The following is a 27,909-nucleotide window of genomic DNA, read 5'->3' as shown; positions in this document are numbered from 1 at the left end:
TGTGTGTGTGTGTGTGTGTGTGTGCACATAAGTCTGTGGAAGTGAAAGAGTTTAACCCTCTAGATGCGTCTCTTTCTGCCCATATTGCACTTTTTACTCCACTACATTTATCTGAACCCATCAGTTACTAGTTACTTTGAAGACAAATATTTGTTGTATGAAGATTATATACTTTCACATTTGAAGCCTGTCAATTTCAAGAGGACGTAATCAGAGCAACATGACTGGACCACATACCACTTTAACATAACCTTTAATCAGAGCAGCATAACTGGACCACATACCACTTTAACATGACCTTTAATCAGAGCAGCATAACTGGACCACATACCACTTTAACATAACCTTTAATCAGAGCAGCATAACTGGACCACATACCACTTTAACATCACCTTTAATCAGAGCAACATGACTGGACCACATACCACTTTAACATAATCTTTAATCAGAGCAGCATAACTGGACCACATACCACTTTAACATAACCTTTAATCAGAGCAGCATGACTGCACCACATACCACTTTAACATTAACCTTTAATCAAAGCAGCATAACTGGACCACATACCACTTTAACATAACCTTTAATCAGAGCAGCATAACTGGACCACGTACCACTTTAACATAACCTTTAATCAGAGCAGCATAACTGGACCACATACCACTTTAACATAACCTTTAATCAGAGCAGCATAACTGGACCATATACCACTTTAACATAACCTTTAATCGGAGCAGCATAACTGGACCACATACCACTTTAACATAACCTTTAATCGGAGCAGCATAACTGGACCACGTACCACTTTAACATAACCTTTAATCAGAGCAGCATAACTGGACCACATACCACTTTAACATAACCTTTAATCAGAGCAGCATAACTGGACCATATACCACTTTAACATAACCTTTAATCGGAGCAGCATAACTGGACCACATACCACTTTAACATCACCTTTAATCAGAGCAACATAACTGGACCACATACCACTTTAACATAACCTTTAATTGGAGCAGCATAACTGGACCACATACCACTTTAACTATTAACTAGTGGCATTTTCATTTACCAACTGTCAACTCAAACAAACAAAAACCAGTGGGTTTCAAATACATCTGACCCCTGACCCCAGAACATCTGACCCCTGACCCCAGATCCTCTGTTACCTGACCCCAGATCCTCTGTTACCTGACCCCAGATCCTCTGTTACCTGACCCCAGATCCTCTGTTACCTGACCCCAGATCGTCTCATCACCAGCACAAATAAGGTATCTGTTCCCCAGCAGACCAGATACTAGTGGTTCTCAAAGTGGGCTCTGGGAACCCCTAGGGGTCCTCTGGGAAGTTTCAGGGGGTCACCAGAAAAACAGGGACTTGTTTCATTTAACTATTTCATCACTAGTCATTACTGTACTGTAGTTACTGTAGTTAATGTACTGTAGTTACTGTACTGTAGTTAATGTAGTTACTGTAGTTACTGTACTGTAGTTACTGTAGTTACGATAGTTACTGTAGTTACTGTAGTTACTGTAGTTACGATAGTTACTGTAGTTACTGTAGTTACTGTAGTTAATGTACTGTAGTTACTGTAGTTACTGTACTGTAGTTACTGTAGTTACTGTAGTGTAGTGTTACGTGTGGGGTCTGTGTGTGCCTTGATCAGGCGTTCCCAGTGTGATGTGTTATGTCTAGCTGTAGTTCCCTGTCCTGGTTTTGTAGTCCTTATCATTTTCCCTTCCAGGTGTACCCATTTGTAATCAACCCAGGTGTGTCTCGTCTTGTCATTCCCTCATGTATAAGTGTTCTGTCTTCCCCTGTGTCTGATGCTGATCCTGTCTGTGTAGTATGTGTTCTTGTCTGTCGTAACTTTAGTTTATTCTTCATTTCATTCACTGTAATTATTTCATTAAATATTTATTATAAAACTACTTTGACTGCCGTCTCCTTTGTTGTGTTGCATTGACTCGACATCGAGCTTAAAGAATGTCAATGACAACGTAACATGGGGGCTCGTGCCAAACTGGTTTGAGCAAACAAATTGGTGGTGGCCGCTAGGCTTGACCCACACTGTGAAGTATGGTTGGCAGTGTCGTGTGTGTGGCCCATGTTTTAGACCCCCTTGGCAAATGATTCTCCAACAGGGAGCGTTCTCAACCAGCTAGGGCAGTTGGACCATTTTGTATGGTGCCTTCCGTCGCCTGGGGACGCACCATATGCGGTCGGGATTTTAGAAAAATCCTGTCAGGCTCCTCCTAGGCCGGTGTGTGTCTAGCTTTTAGTTACATAGGGGGCATTATAGTGAGGGATGAGAACGTTTGGAGATGGGCTTAGGTTTTCTTTTGACTCACGACAGTTGTTAATTTGCGAATACTTTTAGGTGTGGAGGCATTAGGCGGTCATACCAGTGCTCTTCTATATTTTTTATGTATAGTGACAGTGTTTTGTGGTTGGTGGTTGGGACTGCCCTAAGCACTGCTGTAGTGGAGCGGTGGCCAAAGTATGTAGGACCAGACTATACAGACGTATAGGGTGAAGCCATTTTTTGTTTTTTGTTTTGTTGTTTCTCTCTTTTGTGTATATTGATCGGTCATATTCAGTGGTAGGGGCGGATCCGTTTTTTTGTTCTCCTGGGGTTTTGTTTTTTTCTTTTTCTCCCCCTGTTTATTCCTGAGTGGCGCAAAGATGCCGGTAAAAGTAGGAGACTTTGTGGATAGGCCGACAGTGGGCTTGTTGGGTGTATGCACGAAAGAGGAGTTGGTGGGGATAGCGGAGCACTATGGGGTTAAACTTGCCCCGGGCATGAGGAAGGAGCAGCAGTGGGTAGCACTGGTGGAGGCTCTGACCGCCCAGGAGGTGCTGCAGTGCTCTGTTGGCGAGGAGGAGTTAGACCCAGTCTCTGATAGCTCACTAGTTCTGCGGAAATTAGAACTAGAGTTTAAGTTCGAACAGTTAAAACATGCGGAGGCGGAACGTGTGCGGGCGGAGGCGTAACGGAATCGCGCGCTTGAGTTGGAGCGTGTCGACCGTGACCAAGCCGAAGTGGAACGCACTCGCACACACAAGCTCGAACTCAGGAGGCTTGGGGTAGAGGTGCGGGCGGCACATCCTGAGGAACCTAGGTTCAATGTAACTAAGTACCTGCGTCTAGTACCACAGTTTCTAGAAAAGGATGTGGATAAATATTTGTCCATGTTCGAGAATGTAGCCACGACACTGAGGTGGCCGGTTGAACACTGGACGTTGCTGCTCCAGAGCGTCCTTACAGGTAAAGCGCAACATGTTTATGCGTCGCTATGCCCAAATACCCAGGACTACGCTGTGGTCAAGGCTGCAATTCTCAGGGCATATGAGCTGGTACCTGAGGCATATGAAAAAGAATTATTGTTTGATCGGTGGCAGGGCTGGGCGATATGACCAAAAACATTATTGCGATAAAATAATAAAATAATTTTCATATCACTCGATATCGATAATTATCATCGATATACATAAAATAATTATTTCTGTCAAGTTTAATTAACTTCTTATGCCCGGCACCGGCGGGCTATTAATAGATAGACTCTTTTTTTGCTGCGGTAGAACGAAGACGTCACTACGAGACGAGTTGGAGAGCCGTCGCGTGTCGAACCAACCCTTTGAGAAGCTTTGTGGTCCCGGCTTGAATTCTCCATGAATGTGTCCATATAAATCCATTTTGTTAGATCCAACTGTACTGTCTGAATGAATGTTTCTTGTGATTATGGGTGATTTCCGACCGCCAAAACAACTGAATGTCTCGTCTCGAGTTGATGTCGCCATCAGTCCGTGCACCTTCTTCTAACGCAGTAACCGCCCAGGGCCCAGTGCATAGATTAGTATATTCCACCAGGGGGCAACCTACCGCCACTGGATCATATGCATTATAAGAATGGAAATGTGTAGATTTGTTGCTGCGATGTACTTGCATAGGTAGTTGCATCAGTTCCAGGTGCAGCACAAACTTCAATGGTTCTTGTTCGTGGCTGTCGGCTAACGCCACCACTCCTTTCCGACTGAATGCGTTTGCATTCAGTGTACTCTAATGAGTGATAAACTTTTAGGTGATAGAACATGTTTGTTGTGTTCCCCGTGTTTGTTAGCACCGGTCGTCGACACAGTTTGCAGCGAACGCTGCTCTGATTTTTGTCCGACTTTAAAAAGCCAAAATGTGTCCATACTGCCGACGTCGAAACACCTTTCTTATTAACAATTCCTCTACATTTGAGGCGCTAAGGCTTGCGGTGACCGTAGGCGTAGGGTTGTCATCTCCTTCGCTGTTGCCATCTCCTTCACTGGCATTTTCATGCATTTTCCTAACTAAAGTTGCTAAACTAATCTCCTCGGAAATCGAAACCAAAACAGTAGCACATCTGGAGCTGTGGTGCGTAAGCACGTCATCACGTAACGTAGCTCTATTCCTGATTGGTTGTTAGTGCGTGTGCTGATATCCAAGCTTGGAAAATCGATATATCGAAACTTTGCGACCACGTTTCATGTTTATTTCGAGGAAATAATTTATCGCGATAATTATCATTATCGTTTTATCGCCCAGCCCTAATCGGTGGTTAGGGAGGGGGTAGGCACCCCGAACCTTGGCCATCAACAGGCGGCGGTGGGGCTGTGAAGTCCCGAGGGCACGTTAAAGACGATATATAGTGCTGGGGAGATACTGAATGGCCCTCGTGTCTGATGAGGTATGAAGCAACATACCACCATGGTACCGTCTAGTCGGCGTGATTGTCGCATGTGTGTGGGCAACACGTGGTACGTGGACGACAGTCCACACCTAGCAGAGGGTGTTCTCTCTGTGAACAGGCAAGGCGGGTGAAAACGGTCAAAATGTCCATACCCATAGCAAAGTGGGGTGGGGATCAGACCGTCGGTTCCTACCTGGGTGGCCAATAACCACTACAGGGTCTGGGGTCGCTATCGACTGGGTCACCTGCCGGTCGGATCGCATATGGCAGTAAGACCACGGTGAGGGCCGCCGCGTTCGGCTCAATGTACAGTCAGGCCACTATAAGCTGAAACCGAGTGAGCTAGTAAACGAGTAGTGTTTCTGTGATCGGTGGGTTTGAAAAGAAAACACCGGGAAGCAGAAGGCTATGGTCTGTCTGTCCAGAGGAGTCTGGATGGTCAGGCCTAAGGGTGGGAAGAGACCTTGCCTAGTGCTGCGCCCTCCAAGAGAGGGGACCTCGCCCTAGAAGAGGGGACCTGCCCGTCTTGTGATCGTGGAGTGTGGAGGTGTACCCTAATAGAGGGGAGGTGCTCCCTAGGAGGGAGGTTCAAAGGGTCAAAGCGATTTCTTTATATTGATGATAATATTGTTTTTCATATATATAAGTTAGAGAACAATTTTTTATGTTCATTCCCCCATTTCGCCTTGGGGTTATGTACATACATTTGAGGGTGGGGGTGTTACGTGTTGGGTCTGTGTGTGCCTTGATCAGGCGTTCCCAGTGTGATGTGTTATGTCTAGTTGTAGTTCGCTGTCCTGGTTTTGTAGTCCTTATCATTTTCCCTTCCAGGTGTACCCATTTGTAATCAACCCAGGTGTGTCTCGTCTCGTCATTCCCTCATGTATAAGTATTCTGTCTTCCCCTGTGTCTGATGCTGATCCTGTCTGTGTAGTATGTGTTCTTGTCTGTTGTTACTTTAGTTTATTCTTCATTTCATTCACGGTAATTATTTCATTAAATATTTATTATAAAAGTACTTTGACTGCCGTCTCCTTTGTTGTGTTGCATTGACTCGACATCGAGTTTAAAGAATGTCAATGACAACGTAACATGTAGTTACTGTAGTTACTGTAGTTACTGTACTGTAGTTACTGTAGTTACTGTACTTTAGTTACTGTAGTTACTGTACTGTAGTTACTGTACTGTAGTTAGTGTAGTTACTGTACTGTAGTTACTGTAGTTACTGTATTGTAGTTACTGTAGGTACTGTAGTGTAGTTACTGTAGTTAATGTACTGTAGTTACTGTACTGTAGTTACTGTAGTGTAGTTACTGTAGTTACTGTACTGTAGTTACTGTATTGTAGTTACTGTAGTTACTGTACTGTAGTTACTGTAGTTACTGTACTGTAGTTACTGTAGTTAATGTACTGTAGTTACTGTACTGTAGTTACTGTAGTTACTGTAGTGTAGTTACTGTAGTTACTGTACTGTAGTTACTGTATTGTAGTTACTGTAGTTACTGTACTGTAGTTACTGTACTGTAGTTACTGTAGTTAATGTAGTTAATGTACTGTATTGACTGCAGTTACTGTAGTTACCTTAGTTACTGTAGTTACTGTACTGTAGTTACCAGTGGCGAAGCGTACCGGAGTTAACCGGGCCTTCATAATATTATATATTATTAATATTATATTCCAAATAAAATAAGTCCCTCGATACTCCGTGCTGCTGCTGCTGACTTGAAATAAAATAGACCGTTCTGTGGGCAGTCGGCCCGACACTAAACAGCAGTCTGTTATAATCACATTTGTATGAGCTAACGAATTCCGTTATATTGGACATTTGTATTAATTATATCAAGCGAAGAATTGAGAAAGCAGAGAGTCGAGAGAGTGGTTCAACGTTGCGTGATCGCTGAAACCAATGCCGATCTCCGCCTCCCAGCGAGTTGTCATTATTAGACATGCATGGTGACTCAACAACGAAACAAATGTAACTATTTTAATACAATTCAAATTGTGCTTAGAGGGAAGTTACGGTATGCAAAGAAAGATCAAGTCAAGAATTACCAAATGAAACGCACAGCAGCCCAGCCAATATTTCAAGACAGACATATATTTGTGTGGAAATAAAATGCGCAGCGGCAGATCAATATAATCAATATAAATTAATTTGTTTCACTCACCATTTTGACGTGGTTCACCTGAAGACGAAATCCATCCTCCTGTCCGTTTGGGTGAACTTTTCAATGACCCGGTCATACAGCTGATCAGTCCTTTTCAGATCCAGGAGCATTTCTTTTTCAATTGACATGGAGGATAATGCAGAGAGTCGGGCTTGTCCGGTTGTATTCCTCGCATATGTTTTAATGCGCTTGAGGGCAGAAAATGTCCTTTCCACGGTTGAGGTGGTGACAGGGATAGTTACAACTAAACACGTCAGTTTATATAGCTGCTTCATGCTTTCACTGAGTTTTTTTTGTTGAAGAAATAAAAGAAGGTCAGATGGGTCCTTTCCCTGAAAATCTGCCATAGAATACATGACACGAGTTCGGTTTTCAGCCGTGGCAAGTCAAAACGCGGCCCGTAGCTGTCAGTCAGGCTTGTGAAAGCAGTTTCAGGGAACGTTTTCTTGTAGATGGTGAACTGCGTGGGATCCAGAAGGGAAAGGAATGAAAGCTTTTCGTGATCTTTAAAACGAGTTGTCATTTGATTTAGAATATTGTCAATAATGCCATCATGCACCTTCTTGTAGTATGTACGTGGATCTCCGCACGCTCTGCGCCCAGGTGGCACACCGGTGGTGTTCACTGTCTCGTCATAGAGTTGCTCAAAACGTGGCCTCTGCTCCTCAATGCGAATGCAAAACTCGTCCACCCGAGCCAAACAAAACTGCATGTCAAATGACTTGCTCTGCAAAATGTCAAAAAGAACATCTGCATGGGAAAACATTTCGTAAAATGTTGAAATTAAAAAGCTAAATTCAAAGGTGCTCAAGTATGATATATGAGCATCAGCACCGCCTGTAGCAGTATCGTCAACTATGTACTGGAACACGTCCTTAAGAGCATCTTTCTGTTCAAATACAGTGCAAACCAATCTTGATGTGAAATTCCACCTAGTTGGTGCAACTCGTGGCAGTCGCCTTTGACACATCTGGTCAAGCACTTGCGTACGTTTGGGCGATTTAGTAAAGAACGCGGCCATGGAAGACAGGTGTGAGAGGAATATTTTGCATTCTTGAATTTTTTTTACACCTTGAGATAAAACTAAATTAAGGACATGTGCATAACAGTGTATGAAAAGCGCATCGGGGACCCTTTCCTTCACTTTGGCTTGGACACCGTTTAGTCCCGAGGCCATAACAGGTGCACCATCGTAACACTGCGCTACAAGTTTATCTGTGCATGCATATTCCTCCAAGAAATTAAGAGCCAGGGTTGCAACCTCTTCTGCTGTTTTGCCCCCCGACACATCCACATATTTAATGAACCTCTCTTTTACGCCACCGTCTGTTACATAACGAAGAACAATTGACAGCTGTGCAGCATTGCTCACATCGGACGTTTCATCCAGCATTAGAGATACACATGACGCGTTCCTTATTTCTTCTTTAATTTCGTCATTCATCACATCAGCAACAGCACTTATCAAATCGTTCTGTATTTGACTTGAGGTTCCAATAAATACCTTGGAAGTGGTCAGATGGTAGTGCAAAGCTGGATCATATTCTGCTAAAAATGACAAAAGCTCCAGGTAATTCCCCCGGTTCAAAGATGTTCCACTCTCATCATGGCCCCTGAAAGCCATCTCCTGTTTCCCTAGGAAAACCATGCAGTGTATGAGCCGTTTTAAAATCTCCAGATTTTTTTTGACCTTTTCGTTGTGCATCGTTGTTTCTCTCCGTCTCTGTTCATCCAGCTGTAAATCAATCCTTGCGTCTCCAAATGTTTTCAGACTAATTGTTGCCTTAAGGTGACTTGCCGAGCCTTCATGCTTTTGTGCAGACTTTGTTAAACAGGTAAGGTTATCGAAGCCTCTAAAGTTCCACGCACCCTTGTCGGTCCCAAACAACAAACATTCCCAGCAGAAAAGCTTCTTCCGTGAAACCGAGCCAGTCATCCAGGGGTACCGTTCCCAATTGCTAGCCTGGAAATGTCGCTCGTAACCGGCCTTTGATGCCTGGCTGATTTCCAGTCCTTCTGGGGTTGGGCGGCCTTTTTTGACAATGTCCATCTTTTCATTGAATGTTCTTCTTGAAAAGGGAACTGTTAATAAATCCGCAACAACATCGACGGTATCATTTGCTGCTGCCATGTTTCAGTTTGTCTCGTGTTGTCTTGCTTGATAGTTCACTCACTCGCGTTTGCCGTTTTGCGCTCTGATTGGCCGACGCAGCCAGACTCTAGAATACTTTGGCATCTAAAAGACTACGCCCATTGACTACAGCTCCAAATGTGATTGGCTGATCAAACTGTCACTCCACACCTGGGCTCCTGTTAAGATTTATTGGGCAGGTCGAGCTAGAATACCCGATGGAGGAAAGTCTGCCCAGAGACTTGTGAAAAGAAATCTCCGATTGGCTGTTATTTTCTCCTGTACAAAAACGCTCTAATGCGCAGTGAATGGGTCGAAAACAACTATGGCGAGTGAAACAGTGCGGTTTTAACAGATTAGCGACACAAACTATTTTAATACATTTGATTAAAAAAATAAATAAAATAAAATAAAAAAAGTAATTTTTAAAATTCATATTTTCTTTCTTCTGAGGCTCACAGGGCCTTCTCTGAATACCTTGAAGGCCCTGAGAATTCGCCACTGGTAGTTACTGTACTGTAGTTACTGTGATGTAGTTACTGTACTGTAGTTACTGTAGTTACTGTACTGTCGTTAATGTGGTGTAGTTACTGTACTGTAGTTACTGTACTGTAGTTACTGTACTGTAGTTACTGTGGTGTAGTTACTGTACTGTAGTTACTCTGGTGTAGTTACTGTACTGTAGTTACTGTGATGTAGTTACTGTACTGTAGTTACTGTAGTTACTGTACTGTAGTCACTCTACTGGGGTGGAACAGTTCACAAAATCCATGGTTCGGTTCGTATCACGGTTTTGGGGTCACAGTTTTCGGTTCGGTTCTGTATATGTTTTTTTATTTATTTTTTTATTAAATGTAACACTGAAAAAATACCATACATCAGCATAAGATATATAGGCTAACAATAAATTAATCCAACTTTTCAGATGTAGTCATGCAAAAACTGAAAGAATGAGGCAGTTTGACATCAGGCACATCATTTTGACAGTGACGGTTAGAGCTAGGATAGATTTTGGTACAGCAAGAGGGGAGGCATTGCAGATTTAAACATGCTTCTCATTTATTTGGTAAAAAAAAAGTTTACAGCGGTTTGCCTTGTGGCTCCCTGGTACCGTTTTCTACTTTCTTGACTTTTTTGTGTGTGTGTGTGTGTGAGCACAGCGGTGTCTGTGTTTATTATTATTTCATGAAATTGGGACCGTATCTTCCTTTTACATATATTTTCATTATGTCAAAAGATTATGATTTGAAACGCTCTAAAACAAAAGTTATTAGTATAGCGGTACACGCTTGTGCCTGGCGTCCGTATTCATCAGCTCCACTTCCATGTTAAAACGCATTTTTGAATCTGCACTCATTCGTTCAATTCTAGATAGAATTATCAAATGCAATCTCTTTACACACTGTCAGTGATCAAGTTTTCGAGGCATGATGCTGTTAACGATTTAGAACACACGGTGGCGCAATTGCTCTACAGCCCACTTTGCCGGCCACTAAGCAGGCAGGAGGCCGTGATTATGCTGGGGAATGTGGCTGAAATGGCACCTGGCTGCTCCGGTGGGGGGGGGGGGGGGGGGGGGGGGGGGGGGTGCGACAGAGCGCTAAACACAAAACAACCAGTTCATCCACTTCTCTTCCGGTCCCTCTGCCCTATCGCGTGTCACACGCTGAAAACCTAGCCCCCCAGGCCCGCCCCCGCTTCTATGCTGAACTGTGACTAGAGCTCCATTCGCGGAAGTGCGCTGGTACTCGGCCGACAGCGATCTGTGTTCAGAATTATACCGGGAGATTGAGTAATGCTCGCCCGCAGAATATAATAATAATAATCAGCGCTTACTAACGTTTAGCGTCTCCGCTATTTCTGACCGAATTAGTCAACCTTTCTTTTTTATAATGGCAGATTCTTATTCACAGGGATTTTGTCGAGTTTACACACGCTGTAATGTGGTATCAAAAATGTATAGAAATATTATGAATATTGACTGTTTCTCAGTTTTTTTCAATAAAAACGGACGTGGTATCAAACGAACACAAATTTAAGTGGTTAAAATTCGGAAATATTTGTAATTTGTTACAGATATCTTGAGATTAGGCTATTATTGTTAATCATGGGGAATTTTTATTTTTTTAAATAGTAAACAGTTAAAATTATATGGCTTTGATCATTTAATCTCTTAAACCCAGTGAGTGTCAGAAGTTCTAGGGAGCCACAATAATGTTTGGCATACAAAGACTGAACTGACTGAAAAATATAGGCTACATTTGTCAAAGTATTAACTTAGTGCAAACAAACTAAATAATTAAACCTTTCTATTTTTGTGGCCACATTATAGACAAAGGCCATCAACATAAAGTTTGCATATTATGTTCAACCAGCACTAGACTTTCCTTTCTTTAACCCTTTATTCGCCAAGGACGAGTCATTCTCCGCCATGCGTAATCTGCCAATGACGCCGTAAAGCGTCTTTGAGATCAATATTTCAAAAATCTGTGATGGCAATCATATTTTACCCACGGAGTCTTGAGATCTCCTGTTGATCTCCTCTCAACTCTCCAACGGTTCAAGATCGCCATCTGGTGGCAGATCGGCGGATCGCCCAAACAGGAAGTGACGCGCCGGAGGTGGTGCTTGCCCATATTTCGTCCGGGCACTCGCTATCGTTAGCAGGACTCCATCTTGATACACTGCACATCGATCGGTTGCAAATAACTCGATAAACAACATGATTTGGACGTATATATTATTATACAACCTTGAAATGGATCGCATATATCAACATCCCATAATCGAGAACTTTCTGCTCCACGCGGACCACCCAACGGTCAGAGGAAGCTGCGGTAAGTTTTAGCGTGTTTGAATAATATGATCCATATAAACTGCTGTGATCTATGTATCGCCCATACTACATAAATTATTTAACGTCGGCCACGGACTTATAAACCATCCCGCCCCCCTTCCGGTCACCAGCACATGATGAGGCATGACGCTTAGGACCTTGCACAATTGAAAGTTTTAATATGACGTCAATCGGTATCAAACTACATTTGATGATGTAATATATGTATTTAGGGCTATAAATCACGTTCTGCAGAATGCTGCAGAAAACGATAAAAACATATTTATACTTTAGACCGTATTTTAGTATGAATATGTGAATGAAAAAGTAGAATGTTGCTACATCCTAAACGATAGATACTTGAGGTTGAATGGGCCATAGTAATGTCAATTTAGCAATACAATTTAAAAAGTTATAGCCCTACAAAGAAGGGGAACATCTCCATAGACAAATAGAGCTGGCAGAGGACGGTATAAGGATGGATATAAGCGTGGCAGAGAAAGGGTAAAATAAACACAAAAGAACAATGTCAACAATGTTTAAATTCCCTGATTGTCAGTTCTTAATGAAAAGATTAGTTGTCCACTTGAAATTAAAGTGCAGTATTTGAAATACAATGAAAGTAGGGATGCTCGATATTGGATTTTTTTACCGATACCGATATTGTCCAACTCTTAATTTCCGATACCGATATCAACCGATATCACATTTTAATGCCGATATCGGCCGATAATATCGGTAGGCCGATAATATCGGACATCCCTAAATGAAAGGAATATGGCTGGATTTCTTATCAAAAAATGTAATTCACTGTTATTTAAACTTTTTGAGCGTCTTGGTAGCCGTATTTGAAGTGACGTCACACGAGGAAGTAAATAGTCAACAGTAACACAGCGCTGGAACCTGGAGAAGCCCTGATACATGAAGCGATATAATATAATGATGCTAAATGACTAAATGTAAATGTAAGTAAATGAACAGCCAATAAATGTGAAGTTATCTTTGAACCTCTGTTGTCAAGCCTCGTCAATATACCCCTTCCCCACCAATGGAACTGGTGTCGTGGAGTCACTTCGCTGTGAGCGTTTCCACGGTTAGCAGCTAACATTAGTTAGCTTAGCTCGCGGCTAATGCTAGTTAGCTTAGCTCACGGCTAACGTTAGTTAGCTTAGCTCATGGCTAACGTTAGTTAGCTTAGCTCGTAGTAGTGCATATTCTTTTGCGCATCCCCAATAACCGAACAATACACACATGCCCCGAACCGTGGAGGTTGTACCGAACGGAGTTACGGTACTGTACTGTAGTTACTGTACTGTACTGTATACTGTACTGTAGCCCAATGCGAGCATAGACTTTATAAGTGACACATTCTCTACTGTTACAGTAGACATTTGTGGAAATTTGGACTTCATAATGTCTAAGGACAACAACAACATTTCCAGATTGATGAACCTGAGACAAATGTCTTGTAAAATGTGTATCAATCTGGGGTCCATGACATGAACACCGCTGAGAACCACTGTGTTCTACAACAAGCCAACATCAAAGATATTCAGATGATATCTGTTCTACAACTTCTGGGCCCCATGAAAGAATCTATTTGTGGGCCCCCAATCCATGCGAGCGCCCGTTAGCTTAAACATTTTGTGGCATTTATTTATTGATGAAAATGCATAATATGGTTTTTACCTATTTCTTTTTATAATACAGGCAATTATACTTTTGAGTCATCTATATTAACTTACTTTAGGATAATAATAAAACCATATTAATAAAAAGATAATAATAGTGTTCTCTGCCCCCCCCCCTGTGCTGGGCCCTTGGTATCATCCTAACCTCCCCCCCCAGCTACTCCCCTGACTATGACTACAACAACTACTACTACTACTACTACTACTACAACAACTACTACTACTACTACTACTACTACTACTACTACTACTACTACTACTACTACTACTACTACTACTACTACTACTACTACTACTACTACAACAACAACTACTACAACTACTGCTGCTACTACTACTACTACTACTACTACTACTACTACTACTACTACTACTACAACAACAACTACTACAACTACTACTACTACTACTACTACTACTACTACTACTACTACAACTACTACAACTACTACTATACTACTACTATACTACTACTACTACTACTACTACTACTACTACTACTACTACAACAACAACTACTACAACTACTGCTACTACTACTACTACACTACTACTACTACTACTACTACTACAACAACAACTACTACAACTACTACTACTACAACAACAACTACTACAACTACTGCTACTACTACTACTACTACACTACTGTACTCGCAGGGCTACCACTGTGTAACTGGAGTGCCCACCAGCAGGACTAACAATAACACCAGCTGTCTACCTGGCAGCTGCTGCTGTAATGCTGCTTCAGCAACAGAGATGCAAGCAGACATGTGGCAGGTGAGAGGACTGGGTTACTGTGTCCGTTTGGACACTTCTTAGTGGTTGAGGGGCTGTCTGATATGATAGCTGCTGTCACAACTGAGCTGTACAATATTATGCAGGCTTGATTTTTATTTTTTTTTATATTTGTAAAGTTGGTAAACCTGAGTCTTTGTGGTCAGAACTACAAGCCACCAATACTAGACATGGCTACGTCACCAGACACGCCTTGGGTCTTCATTTGACTCTTACCTCTACCAAGAACAAAAATGCACTTAAGAGAACCGTAATGTATCGAGCTGCTGCATACTGGAATTGTATACCTGTGAATATAATGATTATCGGCAACAAATCTACTTTCAAGGAAAAGTTTAAAAACACTGTTATGAATAATGAAATACAGTTGAGTTATTGATTTATTTAGTTAGTATTGTATTTGTGGTGGGAGCCTTTTTGTGTTGTGCTTTTGCAGATATTGAGAATGTACTTAAAGCTGGAGTGTTTTTTTTATGTTTTTATTGTTTTGTTATTACTCCAATGTTTAAAGTTAAGTGTTCGGACCCCAGGAAGAATAGTCTTTCACCCATGGGTGTGGACTAATGGGGATCCATATAATAAACAAATAAACAAATATTGTGGTGAGCTGCCTTTCACAGTCTTTAGAATGCCCACTTGTTCTCCATGTTGGACGAGACAGTGGTTGCTATATGTTGATATATGAGAAATATAATGTTTCATAATGTGGTGTTTTATTGCTGGATCTTGTAACCAAATGACAGTGGAACATTAATATGTATTATATAGTGCTGTCAGGCGATTAAAAAAATTAATCTAATTAATTACAGGATTTGTAATTAATTAATCTAATTAATCGCATTTTAATCGCATAACCATTTTATGCCTGATATTCTATATTCTATAATCATATTTCAAATTGCATGTGTCCGGATGGCAGAATTCAGTACAGTATCTACAAAACTTTCTGTTTAATCATCTTCCATCTATTAATTTGCTTAGATTTTTCAGGTCTGGTCAATTTGAGCATAGTGTTATTCACAGTCAAAGATAAAAACATTTTTTATTGATATTCTCATTTGGTTCATTACAATTTACTCAAGCCTAGTAACAGACACAGTATTTCGGACACTGGGAATACATTCCCTGAGATCCATAGATGTCCCTAGAATCAGATACCAAGAACATGCAAATGGACCATATAAAAAAAAGTCTGTAATGTGTATTCTACGTTCTTATGGAATGAATGAGATAAAAAAAAAAATATTATAAAAAAAAAAAAAAAAACATTTGTAATTAATTTTGAGTTAATTTTCATAACGCGATAATTTGCTGTGTAATTAATTAATCTAATTAACGCGATAAACTGACAGCCCTAGTATTATAGTAATAACACGTTACCAATGGTTACAGACGACACAAACATTCCATGCAATTATTATTTGTATATTATTGTTATTATAATATTCCTCCGTGTCTGTTGGTCATACACTTGATATTACAAAGCAGTTGGAAGTAAGTGCGTCATCTCTGTTTGCCTTAGCCATTGTAGAAGCCACATCTATACTGCAGTAGTACTAATGTAGAATACACATATATACTGCAGTAGTACTATTGTAGAATACACATATACACTGCAGTAGTACTATTGTAGAATACACATATACACTGCAGTAGTACTATTGTAGAAGCCACATCTATACTGCAGTAGTACTATTGTAGAAGACACATATATACTGTACTGCAGTAGTACTATTGTAGAATACATGTAAGGGTCCACTTGTCCCAGGACCCTTCCCCCCTGTATGTACTCCTCAGGAGCCCCCACCTTTTCACCTACTCTCCCATGTACCACGTCCTCCACTCATGAACAATGCTCCTCACTCTGTACCTCCCCCTGCTGGACATTCAACTGAACTTCCCCTTATCTCCCTCATGCATACCCTCCTGGTGCACTGGTGTATCTTTAATGTCTTTAATGTCTCTGTGCCCTTCCGCTGCTACTTTGTCTCTTGTTCCCCTGTTAATTGTTATGTTCCTTGTTTATTAGTTCCTTGTGTGGTTGTATGGTTGTTATGTTACTCTGTCTAGTGTTCAGTATTTCTTGTGTGTTTCCTTCCTGGTTGTCTCACCCCATGTGCGTCTCGTTTTGCTAATTGCCCTGCTGTCTCTCTAGTGTTAATGGTTCCCCCTATATCTGGTGTGTGTTCCCTACCCTTGTTGTGGGTTCATTGTTTCGGTTCATCGTTTGTTTCAGTTTATCGTGTGTTTCGGTTCCTTGTTTGATGTCCACGTGTGTACTCTTGCTCAGTCATTCGTTCCTTGTCAGTAAGTCTAGTTTTCAGTTTGTTTTACCATCTTTGTTTTTCATGTTTACAGTCGTGTTTGTCAGTGTTTGTTTGTAGATTAGTTTGTACATTTTCCCTACCAGCACTGCTGTGGTTTTTGTTTCTTGTTTATTTTGTATTTTGCTCTCTGCCAGCCATTGCTGTGCTCTCCTTGTTTTTGCTCAGTAAAGCATTATACTTTCGACAATCTACATCTACCTCGCGTTTGGGTCCTCTGCCAACACAATCCCTAACAATACACATATATACTGCAGTAGTACTATTGTAGAATACACATATACACTGCAGTAGTAGCCTACTATTGTAGAAGACACATATACACTGCAATAGTACTATTGTAGAAGCCACATATATACTGCGGTAGTACTATTGGTCTTTTAACTAGCTGGTCTTTTAATTGTTCCTGGGGTTCCCCAAAGGAAAATTGGGGCATCTGCTTTTAAATTCTATGCACCACAGCTGTGGAACACAATCCCAAAAAATATTAGATAGGCTGGCTCAGTGGACATTTTTGATCAACAGTTGAAAACATACCCTTTTAATATTGCTTTTAATTAGCTAATCTTTTTATTATAGATATTTTTTTTAATCATCGATTTTATCCATTTTCTTTGCTTGTGATTTTAGACTGTGTGGTTTACTTTATGTTATTTTTTTTATCTGTTATTATTCATTGTTTTATCTTTCTTTTATCATGTAATGTGAAGCACTTTGGGCTGCATCTTGTATGAAAAGTGCTATATAAATAAAGTTATTATTATTATTTATTATTATTATTATTGTAGAAGACACATATATACTGTACTGCAATAGTACTATTGTAGAAGACACATATATACTGTACTGCAGTAGTACTATTGTAGAAGACACATATATACTATACTGCAGTAGTACTATTGTAGAAGACACATCTATACCGCAGTAGTACTATTGTAAAAGTACAATAATATAGTATTAGTATGTAGTAGTAGTAGTAGTAGTAGTAGTAGTAGTAATAGTAGTAGTAATAGTAGTAGTATTAGTAGCAGTAGTAGTAGTAGTATTAGTAGCAGTAGTAGTAGTAGTAGTAGTATTAGTAGCAGTAGTAGCAGTAGGTAGCAGCATTAGTAGTACTAGTAGTAATAGTAGTAATAGTAGTAGTAGTACTAGTAGTAGTAGTAGTAGTAGTAGTACTAGTAGTAGTAATAGTAGTAGTAGTAGTAATAGTAGTAGTAGTAGTAGTAGTAGTAGTAGTAGTAGTAGTAGTAGTAGTAGTAGTAGTAGTAGTAGTAGTAGTAGTAATATACTAAATATCTATGCTACCTATCTATAGTGACACCACAGTATTTATATACAGTAGTAATTAATGTGTGCAGGAATAAAAAACACAGAATACAATAGTTCATACCAAAACAAAGAAATGTAGACAAAGTGCAACCAAGACAGGCTCTTTTGCATAAACACAGCTTAAGGAGAGACATGTACAATATTATAGTATGATAATAAGATATTGGAGCTCTGCAATTGGGTGGATTCTGCCTTTAAGAAGGCGGGGTCACAGGTCTCACCTGCGGGTCTGAGAGGCGGGACATGTCAGGGTAGAGGTTAATTAACTCTTTAATTGCCAGACCAGAGATATCTCGGGTTAACTCGCCATGCGTTGGACGCCAGACGGAAGATATGTCGGGTTTTGGTTGTTTTTTCTTTTATTTGCAATTTTTATTCATTATTTATCCATTGACCTCGGTGTTGCCATAGGAAGGGATTTTGAGATCGCCAAAGTGCAATACCGGCTGCATCCTGCCAGATGGCAGTGTCGCCCACCCTTTGAAACCTTATATCTAACTCTGTGTTACACTCAAATGTCTCCAGGCAATATATATTTAGATGGAGCCGAGTAAGTCGCTTCATCCGACCACTTCGAAACGCATCTGGCACACTCGATCCATAGGTTGTGCCGAATTATGTCCGGGACCAGATGGACACCAATACTGGAAATCGCGATCAGACAATTGGAATATTCTTTCGACCACATATTCGACCACAGGTAAGGACAATCTGGGCTTCTGTAGTGTTCAACACGAATGCCGTTACTGGCCATCAAAGCATAAAAAAACGACCCCCCCCCCCCCCCCCCCCCTCCCTTTCATGTATTTATGATGAAACATAATACCTATTATATACATTTGATTGGAAATAGTAGCGTGTCCAGGCAAGAAACGCCAACGCTTATAGTAGAATTCATGTTGCGCCCTATTACTCACTTCCCAGGAATTATCCCGGATCACTCTGAAATTATACTTATATTCACCATGGGATAACGCGCAAACGTATGCATGGGAAAATTATCTCTTTTTTGCATCTTGGACGGAAGAAAGTCACTGTCAAATGACCATAGTATTGTCCCCATAGCTATAATATAGAATATAGATATAGCTCTCCAAACATAGTGACGCACAGTGAAAATATGTAATGGAAACCTGGCACGTTAACTGCAAGGCCAAGACTAATCGCTGGCTGCTGAATGAGTTAAGAAGGCGGGGTCACAGGTCTCACCTGCGGGTCTGACAGGCGGGATATGTCAGGGTAGAGGTAGAACTTGATCCCATCCCAGGCGCCTGGTAACGTCACCCCTCTGATGAGCAGAACCAGCAGCATCGCATACGGGAATGTAGCTGTGACGTACACCACCTGGAAACACACACACACACAACCACACGTTTACATATACAATATACAAATACTGTACATATACGTGTATACACACATGCACACATAACCACACATTTACATATACATATACAAATACTGTACATATTGTGACATATCCCTCCTTTGGATATGTGAAGGATGGGAGATACGTCCGTCACTTAGGTATCTGATTAGTACTGATAGAACACACCTGCACAACATTTAGTCACACACACCTCACATGCACACACTCCCGACACACACACTAGCTGATTAGCACTGATAGAGTACACCTGCACATAATTAGTTGACACACTTGTCACGTACACACACACCCAGTACATTAACACTAGTATAGAGAGCTTCAAGTTGAGCAGAGTAAGGAGTTGGAGTTGTGGTGTAGAGAGAGAGAGAGAGAGATTTAGATTCAGACTCAGAGTTGCGACGGTGAGAGGTAGTGGAAGGTGAGGAGAAAGCGAGATAGGTGTTCTTTGTGTACTGGACCCTGGACTGGCTGAGATTCACCCTTGTGTACTGACCCTGGACTGGACGACTACCCTGAATTGTGAACAATCCCTTTTTCTGTCGGCGAGCCTGCTTTGTGTTTATTGACCCCCGGACCGGATCACGACCATTCTATTGTTTTTTCCCTCTGGATTCTAACTTAAATGCAATAAAAACGTGTACAGTATGTATTGATATTGCTCTTGTGTGGACATTCGCATTTGTTTGTATTTGAACTGTGGCGAGCCTGTATCCTATCAGGTTCGTCACAATATACACACACACACACACACACACACACACAACCACACATTTACATATACATACACACACATACATACAAACAACTCCATATACATATACATATACATATATATACACACAACCATACGTTTAAATGGTAAATGGCTGCTTTTTTATATAGCGCTTTTATCCAAAGCGCTTTACAATTTGTTACTCACATTTTACCCATTCACTCACACATTCACTCACACATTTACACACCGACATACACACATAACCACACATTTACATATAAATATACTGTAGTCTGTACATATACACACACACACACACACACACACATAACCACACATTTACATATACATTACACACACACACACACACATGCATACACACACAACCATATACATATACATATTGCATATATATACAATACATTATATATGTATACAATATATATATACATTATATATACACACACACACACACACACAACCACATGTTTTGTAGTGTAGTGTAGTGTAGTGTAGTGTAGTGTAGTGGGTTCCCACAGACATTGCAAAATAAAATTCAATTACTTTTAAGTACTTTTCCAAGCACTATTTTCCTTTTCAAGGATGTCACTCAAAGGATACAGTTAACTTTTTGTTTTACCTCTTAACCTGCACCCCCAAAATTGGCCATTTTAGTTTTAGTTTTTGAGGACTGCATACTTTTTTTGCAAACCAAAACAACATACTTTATCCTTATAGCACATGCATGAGCCTGGTCTCTTTTGAAAGATGACATTCTGAAGTTTCTGATTCCAGAAGAAGAACATTCACTTTTAGTGCTAATGAAATAGAGTAACATAGGTCTGAACTTGAGTTGTAGAAAAACTTGTTACTCAAGTTTTTCTGTAGTAGTTAGTAGTCCAGAGGTAGTATTTCCCCAGGCTTACAAATCCATACAGACCCATAGCCTGAAGCCTTATGTAGTACATGTCCAAATTGCATAAAGATCCATTCAGAAATGAGTGATTAGGAGTGATTTTGGTAAACTGTGTACAATGAAAAACTCAGTTTTCTCATAGACTTCAATTCATTCGGCTGTTTTTCTCTTCCTGTTTCTGCTCGTTAGTTTTTCACCTAGATCCTAGATTATACCTCCCCAGATGGGGTATCATTGGAAAGCCACACTCATTGGCTACAACCCCCCACAATCATTTTCGAGATCGCCAAATGATTGACGGAACTAGAGCCCCAAGAGTCAGGAGTGGTATTTTTGCGCAATACCGTGTACTTTGCACAAGCCTCAAATACCAGCATGTAACTCGAGAACTGCTGAACGGATTTTGTCGGATTTTGTCGCTATCGACAGGCAACAAATAAGCCTTAAATTCTCTATATATATATTGTATTACATAATATGCACACCCGAGCCACTAGTGGTCGCCAAAGTGCCGGTGAGCAAATCGTCATAAAAAGTCGGGGAACTATCTTATATCTTAATGGCCTTTTTCAGTGTTTAGCATTGTTTCCTAGCTATATGGACTTATATTAATAGGATCTATGTCTCTAATTCTCATAATGGCGCATTCTTCCAATTCTCCTCTCACAATATTCACCCTCACTGAACTGAGTCATCTGAAAATGTGCATATCTGTGATGTCAGAGAGACTCAGCTGCATAATAATGTGGCAGTTGCCACCAGGCCACACAGTGGTTGGAGCCCAGGCTCAAAACGGCTTAAAGGGGAACTCCAACATTTTGGGAAATTAGCTTATTTAACATCTTCCCTGGAGTTAGACAAGAAGATACATACCTTTTTTGTCTCTGTGCGTGCATTTTAGCTTTGGGAATAGACGCTCCGTTAGCATAGCTTAGCTTCATCACTGGAAGTGAGGCAGGACAGTAGCCTTACAGTGCCTTACAGTGTATTGCAAGGTCTGACATTGACCAAACTTGATATGCATGACCTTGGTGGGCACTAGGTCAACTCCTGAAAAGGGGGTCAATGTCAGACCTTGCAATCAAAAGTTAGGGGGCGCACTGAAATTATGGCAAGGGTTATTAGCCCCCTAACTTTTGATTGCAAAGTCTGACATTGACCCCCTTTTCAGGAGTAGTAGTAGTAGTAGTAGTAGTAGTAGTATTAGTAGTAGTAGTAGTAGTAGTAGTAGTAGTAGTAGTAGTAGTAGTAGTAGTATTAGTAGTATTAGTAGTATTAGTAGTTGTAGTAGTAGTAGTAGTAGTAGTAGTAGTAGTAGTAGTAGTAGTAGTAGTAGTAGTAGTAGTAGTATTAGTAGTAGTGTAGCTGAGGGGTACAATTCCCTGACTGTATTGTTAGATATGATATTTAATACCACTACCTCATGTACTTTAACTTCTGGCCACCCAGTACAAGATATAAGTATGATGAACACTTTCCCACCTGATGAAACGAACCAACACAAATCGACCAAATCGAATATTTAATACAGCAAAGGGTGTACACAATATTCACTTAATTACATTTATGATTTGAAATGTTAAGTATGCACTTTTATGGCAAATGAGTATTCGTAGGTAAATCAACATTGAATGTCCAATCTCTGGTTGCGCAGGGAGTAAGTATACAACCTGGAATATTTGGGAAACGATAGCGATAGTACTTAAATAATTATAGCTGGATACACTAAGGGGGGGGGGGGGGTCCCGCTGGTTGTAAGACAGTAGGAGGGGGGGGTTAGAGAAGTCGCTGGCGGTATCCCATCTGGCCGACGGTGTCTTGGGAGAATCCAAAGTCTTAGACCCAGTGCCCACAGAACCTGGGGCCGTAGACGAACACAGCTGGACCCTCTGTGGAACGGTATCTGCCGGTCCACAACGGAGAGACGTGGTGCGACCTCACGTGTAGAGCGCCGCCTCACCTGTAGTCCTCTCCGGGGGGTAATTCCAACACTCGACAGTGTTGGCCTTTATCCATGGAATAATCAAAGCACATAAAGCATAATCCAAGAGCCGTGGAAGGCTCGCCGTCGTCGGGTAGAGTAATCCAATATACAGGTCCAGTCGCTCTTGACCCGGAGCTCCTCGGATGCAATCACCACTAGGGGTCTGACCAGCCTGGATAAGCGTCCAGATAACGTCAGGAACGATGGGGGTACTGATAACTGTAGAACTCGAACCGAACGATGCACCATACATAAATAGACTATTATTAGCTTAATAGAATACGTCCAACTCGACGGTATGGTGCCAAACTATGACCATTCAACTATTAATCTACACGATATCTCAATGCCTATTCTGGGCCAAGTAGGCCCTACTACACCGCACGTGCTTCGTGGGGAGGCTTTTGCGTCTGTCACTCTGTTGGAGGGTAAAGAACTGGACTAAAAGAAAGTTCTACTTTACGAGCGTCATATATATATGCGCTATGAACAAATAGTACCACACGTATTTCGCCCGGCATATTACTGCGCGGAACCGGGGGCTGCCTCGACATGTTAGGCGGCACGATTGAACTTGAACCTAGGGGTATGGCAACCTGGCGCCAGGTTCTAGTCCAATGGTAGAATGAAACTATTATGGGCTGTTTAGTAGAAACGGGGATATTCAATGCATATTGTACAAGGAATATACAGGGGATATCAAACGATATACAAATACAATTAAATATATATATATAAATAAATATACATATTCGGTTTAATCTGATCCTTCACAACAAGTAGTATTAGTAGTATTAGTATTATTAGTAGTTGTAGTAGTAGTAGTAGTAGTAGTAGTAGTAGTAGTAGTAGTAGTAGTAGTAGTAGTAGTAGTAGTAGTAGTAGTAGTAGTAGTAGTAGTATTAGTAGTAATAGTTGACCAGTGGTGTGATGTAACTTTGTTATAACTTTAATGCGCTCTGTCTCTGAAAGAAAGACTATTGTCTCTGTGTTTAGTGTTTCTCTGGTCGTGATAGTTATTCAGCGCTGGTTGGTCTGTGTTTAGTGTTTCTGTGCAGATGGCTGTAATTAGAAGGACACAACAAGCAGTGGGACAAACACACCTCTCTCTCTCTCTCTCTCTCTCTCTCTCTCTGAGACAAACCTGTTCTGTGCTTCATGAATAATCCCCTAAAAGATCCAGGAAAAATAGCCAGCGTTTCAAGCAGAGTCACACGCTGTCTGTGGCCCACGTTTTACACTGAGCCGCGCGCTCTGGACTGAGATTAACGAGTTCACACACAGCGCCAACGACGTGCCGCAGGGCCGCTCCTCCCAGCAAAACAGAGGCTTCCTTTCAAAGGTCCATTCATGAAGCTCCTGCTACAAGTACAGTAGCGTGACCCCAAGGCCACCTGGGGAACTGGAGAGTCCCTGCTGTTAGTGTGTGTGCGCGTGCGTGTGCATGTGTGTGAACAGGAGTTTATGTTTGCATGTGTGTACATCACCATGTACTTGTGTGTGTGTGTGTGTGTTAGTGTATTTGTGTTTATGTGAATGCATAGTGTGTGTGTGTGTGTGTGTGTGTACGTGCACACGTGGTGCGTCACAGAAAACAGACTTTCCCACACTGCCAGCGTCACTCCTGTGAGTTCTTCCTTGAAGAGGCATCCTTTCTTCTCTCTACCTCCCCGGTCCCGGTCCCGTTCTGTTCTGTTCTGTTCTGTTCTGTTCTGGCTTCAGTCGGGGACCTTGTCTGGCTGCCAGCGGGCCAGTGGGGGGGGATATGGATGTTGCCACAGCCTCTTTGTCCACCGGGGGTTTCTAAGAGCTTCGAGATGTGCAGCGAGGCTCTGTGTGCTGGGGGGAGGGGGGGGGGGGCTGAATGGGCAGCATAAAGGATGTAAAGGGTGTCGGACTGGGTGGATTTGTGGGCGCTGTGGCGTTACAGTACGGCTAATCAACCTGGACCCTCTGCAATTTGCATATCGCCCCAACAGGTCCACGGAGGACGCCATAGCCCATGTGCTGCCCACAGCAGCATCACACCTGGACAAGAGGCAGGGGAACTATGTGAGAATGCTGTTCATCGACTACAGCTCAGCATTCAAGTTCAAGTTCAAGTTCAAGTTCTTTAATAGTTGTCATACAGAAGTACAGAATACTTTCATACAAAATGCTTCTTACTGTTACGCTCCAGAGACTGTGCTAGACAAGATAGTATCAAATAACATAATAACATAATATAGCATGAATTTAGAAGAAGAAAATGAGGTCACAGTTGTTCGGTATAGACATATGTACAATGTTCTGAGTTACCATATAATATACAATACACAACTATGCAGTGTACTAATGTACAGTACTATCTAGTGCAAAGCAGAAATGGGATGAGGTACAATTTTAGGTACAATTTACAGTAAGGTGTACGAGTTGTAGTGCAATCCTTCATCCATAAATATAAAGTGTGGGGAGTGGGTGCTACAGTGTGTTTGTTTAAAGTGGGTGTGTGCTATAAAGTGTGTGTAGTGGGTGCTACAGTGTGTTTGTTTAAAGTGAGTGTGTGCATGTGGATGTGTGTGCTATGTGTGTTTGGTGGTTGTTGTTGTGTAGTGTTCATTCATTGTTCGTTTAGCAGCCTGATGGCCTGGGGATAGAAGCTACTTCTGAGTCTTTCTGTGCTCGCCTTGAGACTCCTGTATCGCTTGCCTGACGGCAGCAGTTCAAAGAGGCAGTTGTTCGGGTGGCTCGAGTCCTTAATAATTCTCTTAGCCTTCCCCTTGCAACGCTTGTAGTAAATGTTCTGGAGGGTGGGGAGCCCCCCTCCGATTGTGCGTTCGGCTGAACGTGTCACTCTTTGTAGTCTGCTTTGGTCTTTTGCAGTGCTATTCCCAAACCAGGAGGTGATGTTGCCGGTCAAGATGCTCTCTATTGTACATGAGTAGAAGTTCTTAAGGATCTTCTGGCTGACTTGGAACTTCCTTAGGCGCCTGAGGAAGTAGAGGCGTTGTCGTGCCTTCTTCACCACACTGTTAATGTGTATGGTCCATTTCAAGTCCTCGGATATGTGGGCTCCGAGGTACTTGAAGCTGTTGACTCTCTCAACCGGTGCCCCGTCGATGCTGAGGGGGCTGTAGTCCTTGACCCCCGACCTCCTGAAGTCCACAATCATCTCCTTTGTTTTGCTGACGTTCAGGGAGAGGCTGTTTTCCTGGCACCATCCCGCCAGGACCTTGACCTCTTCCAGGTAGGCCCTCTCGTCGTTGGCAGAGATCAGGCCCACCACCACTGTGTCGTCAGCAAATTTGACGATTGTATTGCTACTCCGCTGAGCCACACAGTCGTGTGTGTACAGGGAGTAGAGGAGGGGACTCAGAACACAGCCCTGGGGGGCCCCTATGTTGAGGGTGATGGATGAGGAGGTGCAGTTGCCTGCTCTCACCACCTGGGGTCTGCCAGTCAGGAAGTCCAAGACCCACTGGACCCATAGTCCCCTCCAAACTCATAGCCAAGCTCAGGGACCTGGGCTTGAACTATGACCTCTGCCAGTGGGTCTTGGACTTCCTGACGGGCAGACCCCAGGTGGTAAGAGCAGGTCCATCACGCTCAACATAGGGGCCCCCCAGGGCTGTGTTCTGAGCCCCCTCCTCTACTCCCTGTACACACATGACTGCGTAGCACAGCGGAACAACAACACAATCATCAAATTTGCTGATGACACAGTAGTGGTGGGCCTGATCTCTGCCAACGACGAGAGGGCCTACCTGGAAGAGGTAGAGAATCTGTCACAGTGGTGTCAGGAGAACTGCCTCTCCCTGAACGTCAGCAAAACAAAAGAGATGATTGTGGACTTCAGGAGGTCGGGGGTCAAGGACTACAGCCCCCTCAGCATCGACGGGGCACCGGTTGAGAGAGTGAACAGTTTCAAGTACCTCGGAGCCCACATATCCGAGGATTTGACATGGACCACACACATTGACAGTGTTGTGAAGAAGGCACGACAACGCCTCTACTTCCTCAGGCGCCTAAGGAAGTTCCAAGTCAGTCACAAGATCCTTAGGAACTTCTACTCATGTACAATAGAGAGCATCCTGACTGGCAACATCACCTCCTGGTTTAGGAATAGCACTGCACAAGACCGAAGCAGACTACAAAGAGTGACACGTTCAGCCGAACGCACAATTGGAGGGGGGCTTCCCACCCTCCAGAACATTTACAACAAGCGGTGCAGGGGGAAGGCTAAGAGAATTATTAAGGACTCGAGCCACCCGAACAACTGCCTCTTTGAACTGCTGCGGTCAAGCAAGTGATACCGGAGTCTTAAGGCGAGCACAGAAAGACTCAGAAGAAGCTTCTATCCCCAGGCCATCAGGCTGCTAAACGAACAATAAACACTATGCAACAACCATCAAATGCACACAGCACACACACCCACACGCACACACTCACTTAAACAAACAACACACTGCAGCACCCACTCCCCACACTTTAGATCACACAAACACACTTTATATTTATTGATAAAGGATTTGCACTACAACTCGTACACCTACTGTAAATTGTACCTAAATTGCACCTCATCCCATTTCTGCCTTGCACTATATAGTATTGTATATTAGAACACCGCATAGTATTGTATATTATATGGTAACTCAGTTACGTCTATTCTGCATCGAACATTGTACATATGTCTATACTGAACACTGTGACCTCATTTTTTTACTTCTAATTTACATGCTATACTATGTTATTCTATTTCATACTTAGTATTCTGTACTTCTGTATGACAACTATTAAAGAAACTTGAAACTTGAACTTGAGATGATTTACAGTTGTTTTTGTAGATACAATTTTGCCATCCGGACTATCCTGCCTATAAATTACCTTATTATGGCCAAGTCACACATCTATGGATCGGGCCAAATCCCCC

At 42.0% G+C, this 27,909-nt stretch overlaps 1 protein-coding gene across 1 annotated transcript in view; it reads right to left on the bottom strand.

The window, feature by feature from the left end:
* Positions 1-18,212: 18,212 nt before the first annotated feature.
* slc6a11b (solute carrier family 6 member 11b) overlaps positions 18,213-27,909 on the bottom strand; it is a gene marked incomplete at both ends in the record, with an annotated part of 40,624 nt that continues 30,927 nt past the window's right edge. The window contains 2 exons of the mRNA XM_084315959.1: positions 18,213-18,224; positions 19,205-19,339. Coding sequence (XP_084172085.1) covers positions 18,213-18,224; positions 19,205-19,339 — 147 coding nt within the window. The remainder of the gene's footprint in view (positions 18,225-19,204; positions 19,340-27,909) is intronic.

Source organism: Notolepis coatsorum (genome assembly GCF_963971535.1).
Source record: "Notolepis coatsorum genome assembly, chromosome: 6".
NCBI lineage: Eukaryota > Metazoa > Chordata > Actinopteri > Aulopiformes > Paralepididae > Notolepis > Notolepis coatsorum.
The sequence above is the reverse complement of the archived record's forward strand: the minus strand, read 5'-3'. Positions and strand labels throughout refer to the sequence as shown.